General features: G+C 39.3%; 1 protein-coding gene across 3 annotated transcripts in view; it reads left to right on the top strand.

The window, feature by feature from the left end:
* Positions 1 to 12,892, top strand: part of dock2 (dedicator of cytokinesis 2) — a 135,889-nt gene that overhangs the window by 69,802 nt on the left and 53,195 nt on the right. For all 3 annotated transcript variants that reach the window (XM_086221605.1, XM_086221606.1, XM_086221607.1), the window contains one exon: positions 10,576 to 10,718. In XM_086221605.1, coding sequence (XP_086077731.1) covers positions 10,576 to 10,718 — 143 coding nt within the window. The remainder of the gene's footprint in view (positions 1 to 10,575; positions 10,719 to 12,892) is intronic.

The following is a 12,892-nucleotide window of genomic DNA, read 5'->3' as shown; positions in this document are numbered from 1 at the left end:
AGCAAAGTGAATCATTTTGGGAAATGCCTCTGTCTCATTCTCTGGTTGTCTCATTTGTAATAACTTCTATTCAGAGGGGCGATCTGGGCAGAAAGTGAATGCAGACAAGGGCAGTAGAAAGTGTATCAACACACTCAGCCGTTTGATTGACTTGAACTGGCTTCAGAGTGGATATGGGCTAGAAACTGGTGATAGCCAGTGAGAATGAGCTGAATAAGAAGTGTCACCAAAAAGATGGCAAACTAGTTTGTAGCACCAGCCCCATCTGGGACAATACAACATTATTTCCTACTTGCTTCTAGTTTGAGCTGCAAAGCCATACTGATTCTGTCCCCTCAGCCGTGACTTCAATTACAGTGTGTGTTTTTGTTTTCAGTGCAAATCATAGCAACACACAATGCTGTCATCACTCTGACATCATTTAGGATCAATGCCAAGTATGTGGTCCTGCATCTCCATTAAACTTGTGTGTATGCATTGGGAATATTACGTACAGGCAATAAAACAAGCAAATGGAAGCTCTTATATAAAAGTTGTAGACATGCCAGGAGAACTAATGTCTTTTCTCCTTTTCATTTAAACAAAGAAAAACAAACAAAAAACAAAAATAACATTAGTACCTCTACTGTCAATATGAATAACTTCAGAAGATATTCTTTTTATTTATTTATTTGTACCTCTTTCCAATCCTATGTCAATAACCAGACAGAGCAGAAGACTTGGAGGCAGAGATGAGGAGAGTGAGTCATAGAAATTGACTTGAACAGATGTCTGTGTAGGTTCTCATTCATCCAGGTCATCGTAGATCGAAGCGAAGTAAAATCTGGTCAACTGGACGTAAGTTTATCTTGAAGACGTTTCACCTCTCATCCGAGAGGCTTCTTCAGTTGATTGACTTGAACAGATGAAAAAGACCTGTTTGAAGATCCTGTTTGAAACACAGTGTAGGTAAAATCATCATGTGAACTTTGTATTAATTAAATTTTTTAGTTAGTGATGAACACGACAAGATAAAACAGAATCTTTCAACCCCCAGATCTCCTAAACTGGTATGGCTGGGTTCAGAAAAGTTCTGTTTTCTTTACAGACATGTCAAAATTAACTGCAGGACTAAAACTTTAAATACACCTGGTTTATAGAAGTTTTAGAAATGTAAATTGTTTGACATATGCGTCTTTTCCCCAGTTTTGACAGAATAGTAATATGAGGTGTTGATAGCATGATGACTGGAGGACTTACACTGGCGGGGAGACTGGAAAACTACTCGCAGAATTTAAATGGGGTCAGCAGAAATCATAAAACAAAGAAAAACACGTAGCTCAAAACCTTTCTGTCTCCTTTCACTGCCAGCAAGGCTTGAATTTACGCTTCAGCAAATTCATATAAACACTGTAAATTCAGAATAAACTCATTATTTATACATTATTCAGTACGTCTGTCATTTCATCACACCATTATGACCCCAATGACTCTTTCAGAAATGACAAAAAAAACACAGTTTACTTTTGTAAAATAAGTTGAAATAAAAAAAACACAATGTTAGTTTTTTTTTAATGATTGAAGTTTTACAAGAACTGTACAAAGACATATTTGAGTTATCCCATGACTGTGCTGTTTTTATAGAGGACTAGATATTGCTGTGAAAAATGATCAAGGAGAAAAAATATGACAGTAGCATAAAAAAAACCCAAAAAACACTTCCAGAAGCAAAAGCGGCTTTGTGCGTGTGTGTGTGTGTGTGTGTGTGTGTGTGTGTGTGTGTTATTTAATATGAAAGTATTTTTTTCTTTTTTTGCTGACATTAGTTTTTCTCTGTGTGGTCTTAGTAGCATTAGAGGTTAAAGAAACTCTTTTCGGCATCATTTGCATATCTATCACAATTTATTAGAGTATCTTTCTGTATCTGAATTCTCAACCTATTAGTATCAAGTATAATATCGGCTAACTGAGAAAATGAAGTCTTTAAGTTTCTTTACACAGTCTTGCTCACAGTATGTTATTTCTTAACTCTGTAATTTCTTCTCTGTCTCTCTTGCAACTTAATTTAATAAATCTATCAGACTTTCTTCTTGGTACCTAAAAAGCAGTAGAGATAGAACATTTATGGAATACTAACGGTTCTCTTGATGCTATATTTTTTGTTCTATTGATTCTTTTCACCGTTGCTGGGTTGAATGGTATCACACTGATCCTTGGCTATTACAGATGCATCTAGAGATCAGGACGCGTATCGAATCAGTCTCAAAGGTGCGCACACCTTCAACCACCAGAGCAAGCACTGTATTTACAAGATAATTTTGTGCATTTCTGTGAAATAAGATTATCCTTCTAAATGATTCTGAGATTGCTTTCCTGCTTTTGCAAGTCATCCTCGTCAAATAAATTCTACTGACACATGAACCAGAAATAAAGAAGAAGAGAGACCGAGAAACAGAGATGTGTGGACAGACAGGCAAATTAAATTTCCATTGGGGTTTAAAGTAGGAGCAAGGGAAAAATTGAGAAAGGAAAGAGGACGGCAAATGAAATATGGAAAGAGAGTGAATAAGAAGAGACAACCACAGTGACATGCAGAGATGAAAAACATGCTGAGAGAGACATTTAGTTATCACCAAGCAGGGAGATATTTGGCTTAGTCCCCACCCTCCCTCAACTCATAAGATTTACTCATCATCGCGGTTCCAAACTTCCTCATTATGATCTTTTCCAGCAGCCATATTTTTCCACGGCCAATGGATGACAACCAAAGGGGAGGGAACAGAGAAAGAGGACGACACCTTTGATTTAGATGCCTCTTAAAAGTGCGATTGCATCTTATTATTATTTCCCATAGTTTGTGTTTGGCTGTCAAATGAAAAATGAAGGAGAGAAGGGATGAGTTGGCTGCTGAGCCACCAGTACTGCTGTGTGTGTGTGTGTGTGTGTGTGTGTGTGTGTGTGTGTGTGTGTGTGTGTGTGTGTGTGTGTGTGTGTGTGTGTGTGTGTGTGTGTGTGGTGGCGGCGGCGGCAGCAGCGGTGGCGGCAGCTGTCTGCTTGGTAACCCAAACACATAACTGCACTCTCACATATGCATAAAGAGATTTCAGCTCACAGACATCACATAGCAGATGATCCCAAATCAGACGTGAAAGGCTCAGTTTCACTCAGGTACACACAGACACACATCTGTATTAATAATCAAACGCTGAAGAGTTAGAGCACGTTCTGAAAATACGTGTCAGCACCTGTTGTGTATTTCTGCCTCTCTGGGTAAATCTGTGATAGCTCGATGAGGAAAAGTTGCAGTGCATCACAATGTTTGCTTAAGACTTTGATTTTCATTTGTCCGCCACTGCCTGTTGGCGAAGCTCTCTTCCGCAGCATGGCTAAATTGATTTAGTGCATCGTTGCACCGCAGGCTATGACACACAACAGGCAACAAGATCACACAAGCATGTGGAGCTTAGAAACACAGGTGTGCACTAGAAAGTGTAATCGTGTCTGCATTCATTAAGGTGGTATTCATTGAATTGTTTTGTCTATCCCAATTGTATTTGCGTGTGTGTGTGTGTGTGTGTGTGTATAAAAGTAACCTTTCCATGACAGAATACTGCAGCTAATGTGTTCTGTCTCGTAGGTAATTGACACTAAAAATCTTCCAGTATGGGTAAAAAGCAACAAATGCTGGATCAGTTCAAGTGCCTTGTTTTTCTCTGCTATTCTGCTGCCTCTCGTACATTTTCAATTCCTGAGTTTAGCTTGTCAGGCTTTTTAGATTTGGTGCTTTACAAAGCAGCCCTGAGCAAGCTCCACCAAACAGAACACTGCAAAAATGGTTTATAGGATTAGGCCCATGACTGGTGTTGGAGTCTGCCAATCGTAGCAAATGATTATGGATTTGTTTGCGGCTTGAAAGGAAGTTGTGTGTCTGAGAGGCTCAAGTAAGAGCAGAACTAGAGTGTGGCTCATGTCGCTGCTCGTGCTCACTGCGAATGTGATACACGGCGTGAAACAATGCAAACAGCTGGATGAATTGATGAGTAGTAAATCACCGATGCATGCCAAAAGCTTGTGGAGAAAAACATTTTGTAACAACAGTAGATTTATGTGTCAACAACAAGAAATGTGAACCAAGAGGAAAGGTGTGGAAGTACATGTACTGGGTCAGTAGAGAGAGAGAAATCAGATGGAAAGGTCAGTCTGGAGATTCTGCTCATGGAACAGGATGAACTGGAGGGAAGAACGACTTAACTTTTTATTTGCTTTGGCATTTGGGGCATAAAAAAAAACAACTGAAGAAAAAAAATCACTAACATCTTTTAGGCTTGGCTGGTGTGGGAAGTTGGTAGCTCGATAAAAATATGTAACAAATGGAAACTGTTCCTGTTGAAGCATGTGACATCTAATAAAATTCAGCTCCACCAAAAAAATGACCTAAACTGAAAATATCAGGTCTGTGCAAAAATATGAATATGTTGTTTATCTTTCATTCATCCAGACATGCCCAGCCTACATGGCTTATAAAACACTACATACATAACAAAAATAATTACACAGTGAGAGTGAACAAACTGATATAGTACAGCTCTGAAGATAAGGAGCCCATAACGTTGTCAAACCAAATATTTATACAGCCTTGCTCCTTAGATATTGCATCTATAAAACAACATTTTAGCACAGCTATGCTTGTAAAACTTAAATCATAAAGCAACCTCATAGGCTTGTTGGTGGGCATTTAACAAAAACTGAGCTAGAGAGAGAGCTAAAGTCTACTTTCATCAGTCAAAGAAAACAAATAGGGTCATTCATTTGACGTTTTAAAGAAAAGTCTGTAAGTGTGATAAAATGGGCAATAACAGAAAAAAATGCATTTCATTTACTAGCTCCCCAGGACCACACAGGTGATGCTCCTTATTCTTCAGAAGCAGATTCACCACTGGTCAGAGTAAAATAGTGCTCCGTATGGCATTTTCTCTGATTTAGACTGTTCTTTTGGTTTAGTGTAAACTTCTTCTAACCGTGAGTGTTTGTTAACCTGGTTTTCATAGAGCATCAGAGAAGTTGCCCATAGAAACTTTTCAGAAAAGGACAGACACCTTTTAAAGAACCTTTTGCAGGTTAATAGATGAACCATTTGTCTTTCAGGAGTTAATTTAGATCACTAGACCTACTCAAACTATCACGGCTGATGGCAGTCGATAGAAGATCAAAAACATCTTTTCAACTGAGAAAAGCCTTTGTTGCTGTTTTTTGCCTTTCATTCAAAGAACGCCCCAGTTAGCAGCATCTACGCTAACCTCTTCAGGAGCTGCCATTGTTGTTGAAGCGTGCTCTCACTTCTCACTGTTGTCACACCTGAGCTGCACCTTTATCTCCTCGAAGGTCAATGACACAGAACTTGAACTGTGACAGGCTGATTACTCACATGATGTGGTGGCATGATTTTCTGAATCCAGCAGCTTTGTAGGTGAGCATATTTGTGGCAGTTTTAATCAACACAATATATATGACAACCCAGAACTTCAATTCCTGCTGATGAAGGGTTGGCTCAGGTAAAACTCAAGACTGTAAGTTGAACTGCTCAGCCCCAAATCATGGTACTTATTTTTCATTCTGACTCAGTCAATACATAAATCTTATTTACTTTACCTCAGGAGGATCTGCTTTTATTCTTTTACCAAACACTTGCCGAATGTGCTCTTGCAATATTTGAATGAGAAGAAAAAAATGTCCAAGAGGAAATCCAATTTGCATAAATCATAGTTGATTGAAGCAAAGATGAGACTCTGAGGAGACATCATTTGTTTAGAAGAGATGGAAGGGGGGGAAACAAAAGTTTTTAGCATACCTTCATATTTCATCAGACAGGTTTGAGTGTATGGTTAGCCTTGGTGCAGCCTGCACGCTGTTGTAGCTCCTCAAATCTTTATTGTAGGCTATAAGATCAATGTTTTGGTCACATAAATCTTCATCACGATAAAGGACAAAAGAAGACACCTTGCTCATACAGTATGTAAGTTATTGGTCCCACCCCCCAATCAAACCAGGGATGCAGCTCACGTGAGGCAACCCAAAAAACATCTAAATCAATTAACATGAATACAATCTGAGGCTGTTGTTGGGAAATAAAAGTAGGGGACTGAGTAACTGAGCAGGTTGATAGAAAAACAATAAACATTTGAATACAGAGAAACAGATAAACAATAAGTAGATGAGTACTGAAAGAGTATTCAGAATTTTTGGAAAAAATCACCGTCACGATAGATTACCAATATGCACATCGATTAAATACATCCATCAGGTACAATAACTAGTCAGATGAAATTGATATAGAAGGTGTGCATGTTTAAAAAAAGTCTGTTTGTGAGTTCGTCCTGCACCTGAAATACTTTGGCTATGCGTGCTCTGTCCCACTATTGCAGCCTCAGTGCAGCACTGGTCATGTGTTCCTTCAAACACCAATCACTTCCCTCTTGAAGAATGACCTCGCCATAGGAGCTGCACCTTTGTAGCTGATTTTCTTACAAGAGAGAAAGCCCTGAGGAACACAGGACAGTTCAAAGGAGTGTGTAAGAAAGCCACCATTCAGCCTGAAGCAGCAGATAGCAACATTCTTCATGTTATTCGAGGACGGACGAGGCCCTGAAAAATACCTCAAAGGTTTAGGGCAATCTTCCACATCAGTAAGTGAAGAGTATGGATGAGAATTACCCAGGCAGCCGGTACTTCATCATTTCTGACGCGCATTGGAAGGGAACCTAAGTAAAATCAAAACAAGCAAGATTTTCGCTGACAGATTTGTCAAAGTTGAAGGATGCCGGGGATGGGCGAGCTATTAGTTTTCTCATGTATTTTTTAATGTTTTGTGAATTTTTTAGATGAGAAGTAACTGCTGTCTGAACTCAAAGAGTTTTAAACTGCGCACACGTGATTGCAGAAATTTACAGGCAACATTCATACACCAATCCCAGTATTCCTGCTACCTTCCTGCTTCATCCCAGGTCTTTTTCTCCTTTTTTTTAATGAAAGGCAGCACATTGTGTAAAAATGTTACTGAACTTGCTGTCCTGTAAATGTACAGTTAATCAACCTTACAGTGAGGGGGACAAAACCCGTCTGATAGATTTTATTTATATATATAATCTTAAGAATCTCACAGGCTTGTTTGTATTTCTCTGAGCCAATGGTAATCTTAGTGGGTGGTGCTAAAGATGATTGATGATTTAAATTCATCTATATTGTATATCTTTACAACCACACAATGAAATAACCAAACAGACCTGGCTTTTTATAAGATCCCTGCCATTGTCAGGTCGCTACTCGCTTGCCTGCTTTGATTTTACGGTGATGGAGAATCCTGACTGAAATTATTGCTCAAAAGCAAATTTATGCCTGTGGCTTATTTTTTTCTGGTACTAGATGAGTTTTGCTCACCAAAAATGAAAAGCTCTTTGCAAAAATTTATTATACTGTCCAGAGGCATGTATCCTATGGCAGATCCAATATCCCCTTCATAGCTATCTATTAATGATTAAGAGGTAAACATAAAATCAAGAGGGTGCTGGGGGCACCTTACACTACACAAAGCAGGATTTACCGTGGAGTGACAGCTTTACCCAAATTGAAAAATAGCCATTCCTGTTTCCCAGCTGCAGCACCAGTTCATTCTCGTCCTCTGTGGGCCTCACAGCTGACGGCTAGTATCACCCAGCTGCAATTTGCATTTCACTGCTATAGTCTTGTCCCCGCTTGTTCACCCACAAGCTCAAAATAATACGAGCCCTTCAACGATGTAAACGCTGTCCTCAGACTGAGCCGGCTGGGTAATGAGGTAGAGTTTCAGTAAATGTATTATTCAGTCCTGCTGTTCTTTCACACTGGGGCAAGACGGTCCTACACTTCGAAACTTACAATCATGTATAGCTTTTAACATCACTTGCTTCCTGACACAGTAAAAACAAAGCCCACCACCACCTGCTTTCTATTTCACTTTCTCCCCCTAAGTATGTTGCTACAGGAAATATCAGCTGGCTTTATTTGTTAGATCAATGGAAACATACAGTAGAAGCAGGTGGCTTTTGGGTCTTTCCGATGGAGAACAGAGTCCTCTGTATGTTTAATGTTACATCCAGTTCCCAGTTGGCAGATGGATTAATTCCCACACTTGCACAAACAGAACAATATAACAACCCATTGTTTTTGCAGGCTGAAAGGAGAAGAGATGATGAGTTTCCCCTTTTGATGGATTAAAGAGATTCAGCAGGGTTACTGCACAAGTACAAAGCTTGCAGTATCTAAACATCATCCTCTGCCAGGAAGCTGTCCAGCTCCATATTTTGGAGAAAGAACAAATTTTTCAAGAAAAGAAAAAAACTGTTGTTCTTCTTGTCACTTGGATTCCCTCCTCACTCCAAGTAATTTTTGAGCATTTTTGTCCCCCCATTGTGGTGGGGGTCCACTCAGCAAGCATGTCGTCTTGGCTCAGTTAATAATGAGCCTAATGAGCATCAGCCCAGATGAGCTTTTAATGGGCTCTGTCTACCTGTGGCTGCTAGAGGAGTGATTATAAGGAGTGGGGAGGGGATGAGGAAGGGAGCTGAAAGGAGGGGAGAGGTCAAGGTTGACACAAGGAGAAAGAGACTTTATGTTAAGTGTTTTTTGTCTTTGAAGTACTTTGACTGTGACTGTCTTTTCAGAGTTTCATCACTTCTTTTTGACTCCAGAATGCAGAAAGTGCCAGTCACGTATATTTAGCTTGAAGCTAATAGCGCCATACCTACAAGTACTGTATATTTAGCTTGAAGCTAATAGCGCCATACCCACAAACCACTAACAACAGCAGAACTGTCCAAAATGACTGTTTTCAAGCTCTTAAGAGCGTTATCAGAAAAATCTCTCTCTCTCTCTCTCTCCATCTGCACACTCTTTTATTTGTGCTAAAGGAAAATAATTTACATATAATATACCAAATAACTATGAACCAGCGCGGACAAGTGCAAGTGAGTTGGATCAACTGAATGCGCTAGCTGGTCGTGCTCAGGGTGACTGAGTTCTAAACTGAAAGTGTCCTACTAAATTTATTTGTAGCTCAAATCAAAGTGCTTGTGGATTCCTGGGTGTACAGCTGGATGAATAAGAGATTGATTGTAGTGGGTGATGCACTTGAGAGTTGGTTAACTGACAACTCTCGGCAGTTTTGCTGTTGTGTGTTGTGGTTGTCGGTCACTATTATCCTCAAAATAGTTATGCGTGGCTGGCTCTTCCTGCATTCAAGAGTCACAAAGAAATGACTCAGCGGTGACAAAACATCTTCAGTACCTCAAGACAACTATTTGTAATTACTTGTGTGGCAGAATGTTCTCTTTGAAACAAAAAAGCCACATTCACTCTTACATGTGACACATAGGTGTATACTTGGACATATGACCTTGATCCACGCTTGAAAACCTTTGTGACCACCCTCTACGTTAACTACAGTACAGTTACCATTTTGTCATTCAGACTGATTTTCTCCCGTTGAAATTAGCTCTGGAAAACTTCAGTCTTATAATGACAAATGTTAACAGCTGTACAGTAACTTGCTGGGAACTTAAACTGTGTGTTCACATCTACGATAATGTCTATTTGCCTTTGGTCTCAAAAATATGAGATGCTATTTTTATTCAGACAGAACCATTTGAATTCTCTCTTGGAGCTCTATATTACCAGTCTTATGATTAAATCATCAAAAGGAAAGCCACTGTTGTCCACAAAGCAAATAGTAGTCTAGTCTTGTGTCAGCTAATTTGGTGGTTGATATGTCGCTGCATTTTTCAGCCTCATACGAAACCCTTGTTTTCTGCTCATCTTGGTTTGACGTTTACTTTACTGTGAAATTTCAGTGATTCCCTACATTTAGCAGAAGGACTTTGGACAGTGGCCAGAGGAAATATGTGGCCTTTTAACACCTATAAAGGGTTTAATTAAGCACCAGGTGTAATTAGGATGAAACTATCATGGATGATTTAATTTAAAAGAGAATTAAATATGTATATAATAACTTTGATATAGTCTTAGTTTTCATCGTTGTGTTGATGATGATTGATTACACCCGTGACCGAATGAACACATGAATTAACTGGAGATTAATCAAAGAGGTGAAAACATAAGGCTGTGGGGATTGATGTGTTGGCTGTCTGGCTGACAGAGCAGTAGACATGCATGAAACTGTAAATAGACACTTGATTGATGTCGCTCCAGTGTGCAGGTTTGAATTTCCTCTTCAGGGCAGAAGCATCATTACTCATGACCGTGTGGGTGTAGCTGCCCTCTCAGGTTCAGCACTATTTGATGTAAGGGTCTGCAGTTTAAAGTAAAATCATATTCTAATAGATCTGGGTGTTTTGAACATCATGTGTGGCTCATTTAGGAGATGTGAACAATAACCACATGAAGTGAACCAATATTTTCCAAATATAAAGTTTTAATATTTTCAAATTTGGAACACATCCACACTTTTTTCTTAGATTTACTGGATGGTCTGATGTTTCAGAGTTTTACATGTTTCTATTGTTAATCTGATCATTTTGAACAAATCCTTTTACTGTTTCTTCACAGAGTGCCGTGATGTTTTGTTACCCATGATGCTGCGAGAGTTGAGCAAGGCGCTGGTCAGCATGGCTGATGGACCTCATGATGAGAGGAGGAACAGTCTGGAGCTGCTCAACAACATTCTGGAGGTCCTTAGCAGGAACAATGTGGTGAGAACACACAATGGCTGTTTTATTTGGGAAATGAACTTAACAGAATACATACAATATGTGATGAGAACAAGTAGAACTCACTTTTACTTCCTTCACGGGGCCCTCCATCTTGCACTGAAAAGCTTATACCATAGCACAGAACATTCGAATATTTCCTTAAAATTACACAAATGTGACCCCTCTTCAAAAAGCAAAAACATGAAGCCAAACAAAAGCAGGACAGGCGACAGCAGAAAAGAAGAACTAAGAAATGGAACATCAGTGATTGATGCCTCTAAATCCTACTAACTGGTCCTTTAAATTTGGAGGTATTTCAGCCATGATTCAAAACAGATAGGACTGTTTTTTTCTGTTGTTTCTAAGCAGCATGCTTGAATTGTTTTCCATCACATTGAAGAAGCTCCATTTTCCCACAGATATACTTAAATCTAAGTGTGAAGTGTTCACTTGGGATGTAATCCAGATGATCACATCCTGGTTCTCTGTGCGAGCAGCAACAGAATCAGTTTTGAGTTTATCGAGACAGAGCAGCATCTAAAAATGATGAACAGGTCTGGTCAAAAATAATTGCAACGTAACTAAGAATTAGATGCTTCCAATTGAGGCAACCCTACTGACAGAATCTGATGAGTGACCTGTCTAGCATCATTAAGTTTGAATACTATGTCCCCATAAAATGAATTGTTAATAAGGAAATGTAAGGGGAAAAGTCGCCCAGCCCACCAATTAGAAGGCATTTCCTCAGTTATTCAGGATGAATTTGAAGTAACCCAGAGCTCCGTGCCACCACCCAGCAGCTCGTCTCCTGGAGAGTGAAGTAAATAGCCTTGAGCTGTTTTGTCCTCAGTCATCCAGTCATGCAATGAAGCAGGCCTTGACCAATTAGAATCTAGCTGGTTTCATTTCTTACGTGTTGCTGCATGTCAGCCTGAGATAAACATCTTTTATACAGACTTGCGCACAACAAATACATCACCGGTATCAAGTCGAAGAGTTTTTAATTGCTCTTGCAATATGTTGACAGCCTGCTGAGTCTTTGAAGTGAAGGTATTGCTTTTTTTTCCCCTCTACTTATTTGGATACCACTAATTAAGCGTGAGCCATAAGACGAAAGACAGCGGGAGAAGTAATTAATGAAGTGGAGTGAATGTGATTAGATGAATTTGCATTTTTGTGAGATAAAGAATGGAAGCAGGTGCTGGCAGAGTGTCAGAGGGACTTGACATGAACAAATACAATCATGTACTGATTATTAAAACTGCAGCTTCATGCAGGTATTCTGTTGACATCAACAACTACTGGACAGCAAATACTGTACGAGGCACATTCTAGATATAATAATTCTTCTCTTTAGAGATGCAGTTTTAAGTTCAATTGATCGGCCATTGATTGGAAAGAGCATTTATTTTTTTTGAATTTTTAAATAAGAAATGACAATAAATGGTTGGTTTCAATGGCTCAAATGTGATTGAGGCCTTTCTTTTTTGGACATTCGGGGTTGCTTTTCAATTTACTTGAATTTAAAAAAAATTTGGAAGTGTCTATAAAGCTCAGTTGAGCGCATTTATGTCCGGTTATGCAAGTCACAGCACCTTCTTTGCGATCAGCCTTGCCAGCTTGCAGCCGGTGTTTAAAATTAAAGGTTCTTGATAAAGCTCAGTGTGATGTAGAACTACCTGTACAGATATTTTGATACCTGGACACCAGGTAAATTAACCTGCTATCCAGGTACTAAAGTATCTGGCATTGAAATTTACTCAGCGAAAAAATAATGAATAGCTGATTCAGCTACTATCCATTTTCTCGCGCTTATCCTGTTAAGGGTCGTGGGGGGGCTGCAGCCTATCACAGCAGCCTTCTGGCAAGAAGCGGGTTTCACCATGGTTGGGTCGTCAGTCCATCGCAAGGCCAAGACATATAGACCTAACCACTGCGCCGCCAATTCAGCTACTAATTATTTTCAAATCATTGTATTTGTTCATGTCTTTTGGTATTTATTCATACTTTTTTGCAACAGAAACGAATTAATCTTCATTACTAAAACAAGTGTTTTGAAGATCTTTGAGCATAGATTCAATAACACAACTAAATTAACTTCTTTCACATCAATGGATAAACATCAGTGATAAATAAGCGGATCCCTCATTCAACATTTTTCATTTTGATGTGCT

The sequence above is a fragment of the Aulostomus chinensis genome, chromosome 13 (assembly GCF_037954235.1).
Source record: "Aulostomus chinensis isolate RoL2024-O1b breed Wild chromosome 13, RoL_Achi_v1.0, whole genome shotgun sequence".
Taxonomy (NCBI): Eukaryota; Metazoa; Chordata; class Actinopteri; order Syngnathiformes; family Aulostomidae; genus Aulostomus; species Aulostomus chinensis.
This window is presented reverse-complemented; position numbering and strand designations above follow the sequence as displayed.